This window comes from Diachasmimorpha longicaudata, chromosome 6 (genome assembly GCF_034640455.1).
Source record: "Diachasmimorpha longicaudata isolate KC_UGA_2023 chromosome 6, iyDiaLong2, whole genome shotgun sequence".
Classification (NCBI taxonomy): Eukaryota; Metazoa; Arthropoda; class Insecta; order Hymenoptera; family Braconidae; genus Diachasmimorpha; species Diachasmimorpha longicaudata.
In genome coordinates this window covers 7,600,059-7,611,896 of record NC_087230.1, presented here as the reverse complement: position 1 = coordinate 7,611,896, position 11,838 = coordinate 7,600,059, and the positions used below count along the sequence as shown (strand labels likewise).

The 11,838-nt window shown below is 38.9% G+C and overlaps 4 protein-coding genes across 5 annotated transcripts; 2 read left to right on the top strand and 2 right to left on the bottom strand.

The window, feature by feature from the left end:
• The first annotated feature begins 110 nt into the window (after positions 1–110).
• LOC135163965 (uncharacterized) lies at positions 111–2,325 on the top strand. Its single transcript, XM_064123871.1, has 8 exons — positions 111–116; positions 224–272; positions 502–589; positions 1,110–1,195; positions 1,278–1,452; positions 1,603–1,791; positions 1,862–1,967; positions 2,042–2,325. Exons 1-8 carry the CDS (start codon positions 111–113, stop codon positions 2,195–2,197), a joined length of 855 nt encoding a protein of 284 aa, XP_063979941.1. The 3' UTR covers positions 2,198–2,325.
• A 355-nt stretch (positions 2,326–2,680) lies between these two features.
• Nd-mwfe (NADH dehydrogenase (ubiquinone) MWFE subunit) lies at positions 2,681–3,425 on the bottom strand. The gene is made up of 3 exons (XM_064123480.1): positions 3,284–3,425; positions 2,873–2,959; positions 2,681–2,784 (listed from the first exon to the last, which is right to left on the bottom strand). The coding sequence occupies exons 1-3, from the start codon at positions 3,380–3,382 to the stop codon at positions 2,755–2,757; spliced, it is 216 nt and encodes a 71-aa protein (XP_063979550.1). The 5' UTR covers positions 3,383–3,425; the 3' UTR covers positions 2,681–2,754.
• Positions 3,426–3,468: 43 nt separating this feature from the next.
• Positions 3,469–5,445, top strand: LOC135163728 (protein FAM210A). Of its 2 annotated transcripts, XM_064123456.1 has the most exons (7): positions 3,469–3,615; positions 3,705–3,956; positions 4,216–4,501; positions 4,670–4,815; positions 4,917–4,984; positions 5,082–5,104; positions 5,207–5,445. In XM_064123456.1, exons 2-7 carry the CDS (start codon positions 3,815–3,817, stop codon positions 5,355–5,357), a joined length of 816 nt encoding a protein of 271 aa, XP_063979526.1. In that variant the 5' UTR covers positions 3,469–3,615; positions 3,705–3,814; the 3' UTR covers positions 5,358–5,445. The 2 variants fall into 2 exon arrangements, with proteins under 2 accessions (XP_063979526.1, XP_063979527.1); XM_064123457.1 differs by lacking the exon at positions 5,082–5,104 and having other exon boundaries at positions 3,472–3,615.
• Positions 5,446–5,856: 411 nt separating this feature from the next.
• On the bottom strand, positions 5,857–10,415 carry LOC135163708 (LIM domain-containing protein jub). The gene is made up of 4 exons (XM_064123415.1): positions 7,743–10,415; positions 7,001–7,063; positions 6,731–6,913; positions 5,857–6,476 (listed from the first exon to the last, which is right to left on the bottom strand). The coding sequence occupies exons 1-4, from the start codon at positions 9,663–9,665 to the stop codon at positions 6,255–6,257; spliced, it is 2,391 nt and encodes a 796-aa protein (XP_063979485.1). The 5' UTR covers positions 9,666–10,415; the 3' UTR covers positions 5,857–6,254.
• Between the last annotated feature and the right edge of the window lie 1,423 nt (positions 10,416–11,838).

The following is an 11,838-nucleotide window of genomic DNA, read 5'->3' as shown; positions in this document are numbered from 1 at the left end:
CACATCCCGTCAAATTAAAACAAAATCCGGTTTATTTAATTTCGCCGATTTTTAATTCTCGCGCACTTTTTTAAATAGCACTGTCCGCCATGACACCCGCAATCGCGGCCATGACAGTGCTATCTTTTGAATCAAATTTGAAAAGAATAAATGAATTCAAACGATGGCCAATCACATTAATTTATGTGAGATTTTTTCAACAAAATTGCCCGTCAATTTCTAGGCAAAGAAATCCAAAGGGGACCTAAAAATAATGATTTTGAATGGAATATGTGATTCGCGCCCTCACGCATCTCTGTGATGAATGCGGTGTCTAATAAAGTGATCTTATCGATGTCCTCTCAGCACATGTCCCTTCGTTTAATTTTTTTTACGAAAATTGAAACACTCAATCGAAATAAACGGAATTACGCACTTGATCTCTATTATCTGACCACTTGAACGACGTCTCACTCAGGCGATTGATTACAATCGAATTCCATTTTTTTATATTTTATGTAGTTCAATCGGATGATTGCTTCCTATATAAGCTATGTAAGTTCAACCCACTTCATCAATTTCTTCGACTTTTCGGAGACGACAGGTCTAGGTGAGTTCACATTCAGTGCTTATTCCTTTACTCGCGAGCTCACGGTTGGAACTTTCATTTGGTCACGACAACATATCCGCAACTAAATAGTTACCACCAAAAAAATTACCGCGATGTTAAAAACAAGAAATTTAATGTTGTCTCCTGGATGTTTGAGATTTAGATCACCTACCGCATTAATCCGGGATAGTGAACCCTAGAATAATGAATCCACGATTGTAGAAATATTTTAATTCAGCGTTCGGACCCAAAGTTCATTTATAATAGCTTGATGGGCCCTTTTGTAGTAGTCGTAAAGGTTCTATAGGTCTCCGACTAACCCAGTTAGAAAATAGTGGGGATATGGGTTAATCCCGAACAGATAAACACAGTTCTAAGTGAAAATTATCAGCTATTTGGTCACTACAACCAGTTGAATCCTTTCTTGCGACTAATTCAATCCGTGAAATTTTTTCCGCAAATTTTTTCTCAATTCAATCAGAATATTTTACGTAATGATATACCTTTAATTATAATTTAGCACAATCACCATGAAGTACTTTGGGATTGCACTGCTCATCGTGGCCTTTGCTGCGCAGGCATTGGCTAGGAATATTCCTGTTGAACGTGAGTCTCTTTTCTTGATAGACTCACTGCTCTTACTTGCCACATTCCTTTCACTGATTTTATTCAACATGAATTGACTTAGGGGATTTACCTGCAAAGACAATTACGGCCAGAGATTTTAGTTCACAACTCAAGAACTTCCTCGAGGTGGAATTAAGGAAATCGTTGAAGACTGGCCGTCCCTCCCAGGGAATCCCCATTATGGATCCATTCGATAAATCATCACACGATTTTGCGATCAACCAGGACGTAGCCAAGTACGTATTATTTAATCATTGTGTAATTGATCGACTGATCCCTAAAATGACTGGGAATTTTTGGATGAACATAAATACATGCAAAATATTTTTCATTCCGGCTCAATAATAATTACGGGCACATAATGAACTTCGAAATTTAAAAACCAGGATTAGTGGATCTTTTAATAACGTCCGCGTTCATGGATGTTCTGCCTACAAAGTCGACGTCGTCAAAGTCAGTATTTTCACACGGAAAGCAACAGTTCAGCTGACTTTCCCAGCCCTCAATGCTACAGGGAAATACTCTGTAAAAGGAGTTGCAATGAACACTGAGATTTATGGAGATGGTGAATTCCAGTGAGTCTAGATTGCTTTCTTAATCAAATATTAGAATATTGAATTTAACGAGAGTATTCCGCGCTTCCAGAGCAATAGCGAGAAACTTAAAGGTCCACGCAGTCGTGTCTTTCAGTATTTTTCGCAAACTGAAAGCCAAATCTGTCAAACTTAACATCTCCCTGGGATCTCTCGAAGTGAGTGCCATCAGTTGTTACTTTAATGTCATTGTTAATGTCTTCAAAGTATAATTTGAATATATTCGAAACAGTTCAAGGCCACCGGACTTTATCACGATGAAAACATCTCAAAGATCGCCAGTCAAATGATCTCAGAAAAGGCACCAAGTTTTATTGCTGAGCATCATAACCAGATAACTAGTTACCTTTCGCCACTTCTTCTCAAGGCCATCAATAAGGCGACCTAGTGTGAGCTAAATAATAGGAATATTGCAGTTTTTCGTCTACAAATCCCGGATTTTTCACTAGCGCTTTAGAGTAATTTTTTTATGTTTTTCTGTATCTTCTCAAAATAAATGTTGATATTTGAGACTAATGGTGTTCTTAGTATCTTCTGTATTTTGGAACCCGTCATTTTAATTGTAAAGATCATCTGACATCCTCACAGCCAATCTACAATAAGATAATTATAATAATTGTTCTCTATGACATGACATTGGTCACTCGAAACCAAAAGACACATAGTTTTACTCAAGATAAGTTGTTAGAAGTGAAATAAGTGATTAGAAGTTTTCTTCTAATCACTTATTTCATCTCTCAGTTACGGGTGGCATATCGAACGAATGATGATTGATGAGTTATCAATGATGTAAAGATATCGCCTAGATCTCGTACAAGCTATCTACATTAAGGTCTGAACACATCTACAAAAAAAAAATACTCACATGTGCTACATTGCAAATAGACTTCTTTATTCTACATTTATTTTATTCACATTTAAATTCTATCGCTAGGTATTCACGCCTTATTCGCCATCTGGAATTGCTTCGATGCCCTAGAAACAAGTCATTGATTACACATGGATAGGTACTTTGGAATCAAAGATTAATTCTACTGATTGGATTTTAGTGTTAATTAGTTACCTTTAGAATCCAGGGAGCTCCACTTACTCTGCAGTCTCTGGTGAACTGGTGCCTATCCCAGAATTCAGTAAGATTTCTCCTGTAGGGCTAAACAATGATAGCATCCCAAAATTAATTTATGTATAAAAAATTACAAATAAATCAATTACTTCAAATAGTCTACTTCTGCACTAGGCAGTCCACGTATCAAAAAATTGCGTTTCAAAAATGACTGAACAAACTTGTCAAAAAAGACAACATGACAGCGAAAGGAGCTAAAAAGAACTTATACGAATGACGAAAACTTAGAACAAATGACTGAATGTAGTTGAAATGGAAATATTGGTAGTTACTGGGATATTAGTAGACAACACAGTTTTTGAGACGACAAAATCAATATGAATACAGGTTACGCAAGAAAACTTTACTTACGTTTCCAAAAATTGCTTTATTCAGGTAAGGGGCTGCAAATTGAGGTATGGCAATGCACATGCCAACAATAAGACCAGAAGGCAATATTTCAAACCACATTGTCTAGATTTTTAGCTCCGAAATGCACTCCAAAACGATAAAAATTAATTTTTAATGATATCAAAGGACGATCAGATGCTCGGTTGACGGATATAACGCGCACTATATGGCAATATGGAGTTGAGTCTTCTATTTAGCTCAGTGGATAAAGAAGTTCTCAGATTTGTGGGTCGGAGTGACCGCATTACTGCGGATACAGTGATAAACACAGTGTAATTTTGGAAGTAAAAAAGGTAAAACAATAGAGCAATCATTGGAGAATGTGATATCAAAGAATTATCAACTTGGTTGGTTTGGATTGATGGAATGATTAAAAACTCAGCAGGCACCATGATTTGGGGTTAGGGCCAGCTAAGTGTGGCTTTCAATGGATGCATAATAAAACCACGTTTCAACCTCTCCAATCATCGGATCTCCCTTAATGTATTCAAAATGGAATTCATTATAAATAGAAATTTTAATAAAGCAGGAATTTTCCTGAGATCTTTTCGCAATTTGGGGGTAACTAGCTCTTTGCGAAATATACGATGCGTCTGCCAGTTCAACGATACGAGATGGCTCAATAGAGTGTGTGGTAGGTGAGCATTGCCGATAAATTTCAATTGGAAGAAAATTTTGTGACCAAACAATGTACTAGGCCTTAAACTGAAAAATTAAAGATGCAAAAATAATCTGTCGATCCATTTCGATCGAAAGATCATTGACAATATTTCAACAAACATTGTCTGGCTGCGGAAACAATTTATTCACTGCAGATCCTAATGAGCATTTATATTTTTCTTAAGTAGAATATTTAAAAATTCGGTATTTACTGAAAGTAAATTTTGTTTCAGATAACAAATCAAGTAGTCCGCTCTCTCACCATAGTTTCCTCATCTCCAACACTCTTCAACCATTCAGAAACCTCAGGAATCATGAATCCAGTGGTCAAAATATTTATTCAGTGTATTATAGCACTGTCCCGAAGGACCAGTGCAATCCCGAACCAGAGGCACCGAAGAAAACGTCGATTTTTCAAAAAATGAAGCAGCTGACCAAGGACTACTGGTACATACTTGTTCCAGTGCATATTGTCACTTCCATTGGATGGGTGTCAATTTTCTATGTTGCTGCCAAAAAGTAAGTCTCCAAAAAGTGAACCCAAAAGTCATTTGGATTTTTCAATCACATGTAAATAAAAATGTGAGTGATAAAAAGTAAATGAGTATAAGTAATCCGAGTACTTCTAGTCGATGATTGATAAATGGTTATTAACACTGTATCTTAATGCATAAATGAAAATTTCAGCGGCGTTGATGTCATACAGCTTATGGAGTATCTTAACTTGAGTGAGAAGTACATAAATATTATCAAGAACTCAAATGCCGGACATTGGGCTTTTGTTTACGCACTGTATAAAATATTTACGCCATTAAGATATACAGTTACAGTAGGTGAGTTGTCGTTTAGCAAACATTCAAACAAGTCAATTAAAAAAACCCGGTCATAGAAACGTGACATTTAATTCCCTACCTCTATCAAAATTATCTTTTAGGTGGAACAACACTAAGCATCAGATACTTGGACAGATTGGGTATAATGAAGTTCAGACGATCAACTGAGGTTTGTGAACTCCTAGATATTCGATCTCTCATAAGAATAAAGCATTTCAATGCCAACAAAATAACAATCTTTACTTTTCCATGCTAACAATGTACAGAACATCCGTAAGAAATCATCTAGGTCACTGCTCTTACAATTAAAAGATTTACAATTATGTTCAATTATTTTTGTAGCTGAAGACTCTCATAGAATTAATTAATTAGAATTGATTTTGTTTCACAGGGAACGCATACGAGCAGTATCAGCGCAGCAAGCAAAAAAAGTGAAAACACGACGAGCCCAAAAAATATCAAGAGTAATTAACAAGATCTACAAGCGACCTAAAAAATCAGAAGTTGACAGGAAACGACTTGCCACAGAAAAGAGAATTTAATTTATATTGTATTCGTGTACAGATATAAATGTTATTGAAGCTTGTTCAAGTAAATAAAGTGATTACGAGAGATGAATTGTTCAAAACATATCAGTTGTTATAAATATCTCCTCAGGGAACGAAACGAATTTTCGTAATGAGTTCCATTTCATTGAATCTTATTTGGTATAACGCTCCTGAAATATATCATTTATGTGTTAATTAATGAGCAGATATGGCAATCATCAACGAATTAACATAACCCACTGAGCCAAAACGTGCTGAATCAATTTTAAGGCGAGTGTCTCAGCCATTGACCCATTCCGGATGGAATCTGTCACATAGTCAGACTCCGGGCACGGTAATTACCGGTCATGATTACGATCGTTGAGCGTCATTTCACCAGTCACTTAATGAGTCACATCTCCAGTCTTGAATGATGACCGGGCTAGGACTAAATACACTCACACATAAATAGATTTTTATGAATTACATGAGCTGTAAATAAAATCTAAAAACATTGAATTTGAAGGTTTTATTGTATTAATCAATGGTATACACCGTTTGTACGTTGAATATAAATAAGTACTTATCTACAACGATTTCAAAACTACTGGAGTATATAGCTGATGCTGGAGCGATAGTGATTCGAATGACGATAATCATCTAGCAATTACGTTATCAATATTATGGACATCGAGGTTATGATAGGTATAGTATTCCATGAATTCGCATTCCCTAACATTAAAATTATAAAAAAATATTCGTGTCAAGATGAATTAAAAACAAATTATGCTATTATCATTTATCACAGCAACAGACTCCTCGTGTGGATTCAAATAAAAAAGAATGTTAAAATAATAAATATTGGTCTCTAGAATTACTTAATAAATTAGTTTGCAGAAATAAAATGAAAGATTAACCCATGAATTGATAGCTAGCGGAGACTGGTTGTGGTGCACGTGGTTGAGTATGGGATATTCTTTGAATGTGACATGCACGACACATGAGTCTACCGTCCAGTGGATAACAGCGTTTATCCGGCTCATCAGTCAGTTGCATACCACAGTCCTCGCAAACGTAACAATCTACGTGGAAATCACGATCCATTGATACTACTCTCACAGTTTCTTCTGTACCCTGAGACATAAAAAATGTGCTACGTTATATGATTTGAAGTAAGACATTAAATGGATAGCAGGAGATAACTCATTTCATGTACTTTCAGAAGAGAAGCGGAGAAACCAATGTAAAGAGACGGGTCCGAATACGTTGAAATTGATTTAACAATTGCAAAGATAATTACAAAATTTGATATTAATGATTCGATAAACTTTACCCAATTTTCGCTTCTCAGTATTTCCTTCACTAACGAAAAAGCATAAATGACTTACCTCAACCGGTGTGATGCCTTTACCACACGAAGCACATTTTGGTGCAAACATTCTGTGATAATCATTAACGCAGTAAATTTTATTATCTACATCAACAGTGAATGGAACACCATCGAGGCATTCATTGCAAACGCAGCATCTAAAGCACCCAGGATGATACGATTTACCCATAGCCTGGAGAATCTAGAACACCACGAAACAATTACCCATCTAATTGAGCCACCTCCGTACAATGGCAGTTTATAAAAACATTAAATGGAAGTAACATACCATTTCCATAATGAGGTGTCCGCAAATCGCGCATTTCTCCGCAGTCTGTTGGAATCCAGAGTACTGGATAGAAAAGTAACACGTTTAGAAACAATGACTTTGCATATATTGAAGTGGAACAGTTTCTCCAATACTATAATTTTTTTTTAACAAACTGTGAGCTCCCAGCGAGAAATCATGACCAAGCTGAATCGTAAACCACAATCACAAATTCCTCCAATAATTTTCGACAGATTAGTGATATATTGTCGATGGGAGAAACTCTATTCTGACGAAGGGATGTGTTAGCATTTTTATATATTCCCGATACTTCCGGAGAAAAAAGATTGATGTTAAGATTGAAGCTTGGTTTTGTTTCTGCGGGTCAAAGGAAGGCTTAACATAGTGAAGGCAAAATAATGTGGGAGGAAAATTATTTCTACTCGTTCAATGTAATTAATACTGAATTAAACGTACACTGATGGAGGTGAATAACTGACGAGTTCAAGTTTTTCTGGATTAACATAAACAATTTAAGAGTTTATGATAAAAGTGTAACTGTTTTATGGAAAGCTTAAATCTCATTTCGCCATTTTAGATATCCAATGACTACAAAGAAACCATTGTATGTCGCTCCCTGCCTTTGGCAATTCGAAAAATCAAATTCTCTGAAAAAACTATTAACTCCGCAGTCATTCACAGTGGGTAATTTAAGTCTAATTAATTTCATTGATAAAACCAACGTAAATTCACAATATCTTACCAGATAATCCTCTTCGCAGTAAACCTTGCCATGTACATTATAGAACGCCTTTCCCCGCAAAGCTCGTCCACAGGAGCAGCAGATGAAACAATTAGTGTGATAAAGATTTCCCATAGCTTGACAAGCCTGTCCAGCACCAGTAACTTTCTCCCCGCACGTGTGACAAATTCCAAAGTACTCTCCCTCCTCCTCTTGCTTCTCCATCTCCTCTTCAAGTTGTCTGGTGAGCTCCTCAATCTTCCGCTCTGCCTCTGTAGGACCGGAAGGCCTGGGTGGAGTGACATTATAAGGTAACAGACCTTTTCCCGCCACAGGCTTTGGACTCGCTGTTCTCTTCTCCTCGGGTTCAATGGATTTCTGAAGCACAGGAACCCCTGCATTGAGGAACACTGGTCCAGCAACTCCACTGGTAACACCCGGCGGTAAACTCGTGATCCTGGGAGCATTTCTCGATAAATCATCGCTCGATATTGTTGCTGCACTAGTCACAGCCGCCTGGACCTGTCCTCGAACAGGAGAACCCGCAGAAGTGGCTGCATTGGTAGCTGGAACTTGTCTTGAGACAATTGATGAATTCAAATGTCCTTGAGGGCTCATTGGTACGTGAGTGGGACTGGTCTTGGGTGAATTCTTCACTTCCTGACTGGGATTTCTCTGCTCGCGACCAGCGTGAGGAATCGCATAGAGGGGAGAACTCCTGTTTGATGTTGGTGATTCATGTCCCTCGGAGGTCTTATCACTCTGCTGCATATTAATCCTCATTTCCGGACGACTGGGCGGATACACCCCTGGATTTCTCGGGTAATCTCGCCGTTCATTCTGAGGATTCCAGGACCCAGTGACATTCCTTTGGTACCCCGCAGGCATCGGTCTCGACGACGGAGACGGCACTTGGGGTGCGCGTCCCTGACCTGTCTCAACATAATGCTTGTAATTCTGTCCATTCTCCTGACGATATGCCTCAGGCTGGGTGAAGCCCCGGTAGTTGTGGGCCCCATGAATCTCAGAATTACCTCGATAATGAGCCTCCGCTGGCAGTCGAATTGGGGGTGAATCGCTTTGATAAGGATTCGATAACGATCTCGGGGAACTCGGATGCTGGAGCTCGGAGGGTGGAACATAGGCACTCCTCCCAGCTTGCAGATCCCCAGATGAGTTCGATGATACTAGATATCTTGAGGGATTTGTCCCCAGTGCTGCGTCGTACGACTGGACACGAGTCGGTCTCTGCTGCTGGGCTTTTCCAGTCATCACAACGTAGTCACCTCCGTTGATGTTGGTGGTGTGGTAGTAGTTTGGCACTTGGGGGCCAGGTTTGTTCTGCGGCTCTGGATCATGGTAGGCTATTTCTTGGATGTTCTCATAGACTGGGGGTGCTTCGTATGGTGGTAGTTCCTTCGCTGGGGAGGATGTTTGGTAGCGATTGCCAGTGGGCACCTGGGGCTGGGCTTTTCTGAATGAAGCTTCGTAGGATTCAGCGAGTGAGGCTCGAGGACTACCTCTAGGACTCTTCTTATCTATTGCGTGGTAGTAAGGGGCATGAGTTGGGGCCGATGGTGGATAGTACTCTATATTCTCGTACAGTGGTGCATGGCCACGATTCTGATCCTGATCAATTGGATCCAAGGACTTTGGAGGAAATCTCGTTGTGGAAATGTTATCTCTGTCATAGTGCTTGTAATCACCTGATGTTTGTCGAGGATCTCCCGGATCATCGATAAAATTATCGATAGCTACCAGCGATCTATTTGATCGTACATCACGATACTGCGGATGGTACTGTGGATGATGGTGCTGGGGGCTTGGCACTGGCACCTGGCCCTCTGGCTTGGAGCCAGTGCCATGCGACACAGCTTGCTCTACTGCATCCCCCAGGTGGAGGTAACTGAGTTTTTGTACATAAGCGTCAGTCGAGTCACACATTGGCTAGTGCTAGTGGAGTTGTTAACCACCTCTTAACACTTGAAATTTATTCAAGGACTTCTTGATTGTAGCTCTTGATCTCTTCTTTTTGCCTCTCTTTCGTTTTTGTAAAGAAATGCGTTAATTCCTGTGCTGACGAGTCATCGGTTCCACGGAAATCTTCGTGACGAATTCAGCATTTTTTTTTTTCAGGACGATGATTAATGATAAATTGGTTCTTTGTTCTTGTTCTTGAGGAAGACTCATGGATTGCCCTGAGAACGATTTTTATCTAGTCGGAGTTTGTGCTAATACACAACTTGGCAGTGGTTTGGTTACGGAGTATCGTTGTATGAATGTAGAAAATTGTTGGAATTGTGTCAAAAAAATTGGAGCAATGAGTCCTCAAATTTTTTGGGATACGCCCCGGCGTCACGAACTCGTTATTGATGATTTAAAAAATCAGAGTACTGGGTATTTAAAAATCACTTGGTCACTGGGGAATTTTTTCAATACTTGGGGATTGTATAAAAACTATATTTTTAACACCATTGTTTGTGCTTAATGGGAGAACACGCACTGTACGTACAACAAGCTTGATGCCAGTGAGACATTTTTTCTTTCTCGTTTTATGCTGGATATCGGTGAAAATCGGAGAACATCGGAAATCTCCGGGAGTCAGCAACACATGGTACATAGCAACTGTCAATGGATCAGTGTAGCTAGTGACAAACAGATGTCACTGTCAACGAATAATGTGAGAGAGAATAAATTTGTATGGAATTTTAAACGTCTCATTCGAACGATCTCTTTATCGAATGCCAATTCTTATTTTGTATTTCATCGAACATCGAAGGTCGAATACATTACGCATACTAATGTGACATGGGATGCACTTAAAAATAAGAGATGTCTTCATTCTGCGTATTCATTCAAATGAATTTCGAGAAATATGACCACCGTACTTTTCTGTTGTATAATCGATTCACGGAAGCTATCAGTGGACTTTTAATTACCACATTTGGTTCACGCAAACGAGGGGTTAAAAGTGCAACGCACGACCGCACCTATTGCCAAGGGTGTGTCGAGGGTGTGGCAGGATTTATAGAGCATCAACTGGCTTTTTTTTCATCGGATTTCAACCCCCATTAATACACATCACATTAAGAGTATCCATGTTATTAATTTGGTCCTTTTCGAAAACATGCCACCAATACAATTAGTGAGAATTGAATGAGAAACACAGGAGGTAATTTTCAAGTCAATAAAAATAGGAAATATTGCTATTGACGTTGTCTGCCAACTCAGTTTATGGCAGGTAGAGCGTAATCGGACTCAAATGAAAGCTCCGATAATCAACTGAAAAAGTAGAAACACATTTGACTGGAAAAAATAGCTAAATTACTGAAATATCCCCAACTCTGGCTTTATGCTGGCAAAGGATTGATAGTCTCAGGGGAATGGAGCAGACGAGACGAATAAAAAAAGTTTTTATGCCGAGCTGAGGCTGTGCGGGATTTTTATCAGTGAAAATTCCGAGCGAGTTAGATCGAACAACACACCAGTGTTCCAGAGGGTAAAACGGAATTATATATGATCCCGGTACACCCTTTAGAAGTTCAACAAAGAGATGGTTTATTTTTTTGCGGGGCAATCTTATCTTGGTAAATATTTCCCTAGAGTATTTACATTTGGTACAGTGAAGATCGTAGAGAGTTGAATTTTCGACGTCTAGTCACGCGGGATCGTTCATCACATGAGATTGATTTTTGAAGCAATGTATTTCCGGATTTTCGGACGACTCTCGGAATTTCCGGTTCTTCAACCTAACGAGTTAACGAGGGAAAAAAATTAAAACGGAGACACCAGGCGCCACAGGCAGAGGGTAAAACCGACGCGGGGTTCAAAATTTCAAGCCTTTCCGACAGTTTTTATTCAACTTTTCTCTCCGCAGAGAAATTAATTGTATTTTTCTTTCTGTATCGTTGAAAAATTAGAGGAAACTCTGTGAATAGTCCTATGTGACTATCCCATTTAGCTACTCGCAAAATCTGTACACGGAAAGGAAGTTTATGCAAAAATTCGACCCCCAGGGAGCGAAGTTAAGTTTTATCAGAAAAATTACCCTCCCAAATCTAATTTTTCCACCAAAAAATCTGAGGAGTGGCTGATTATCATTTCGTCCCACACTTGG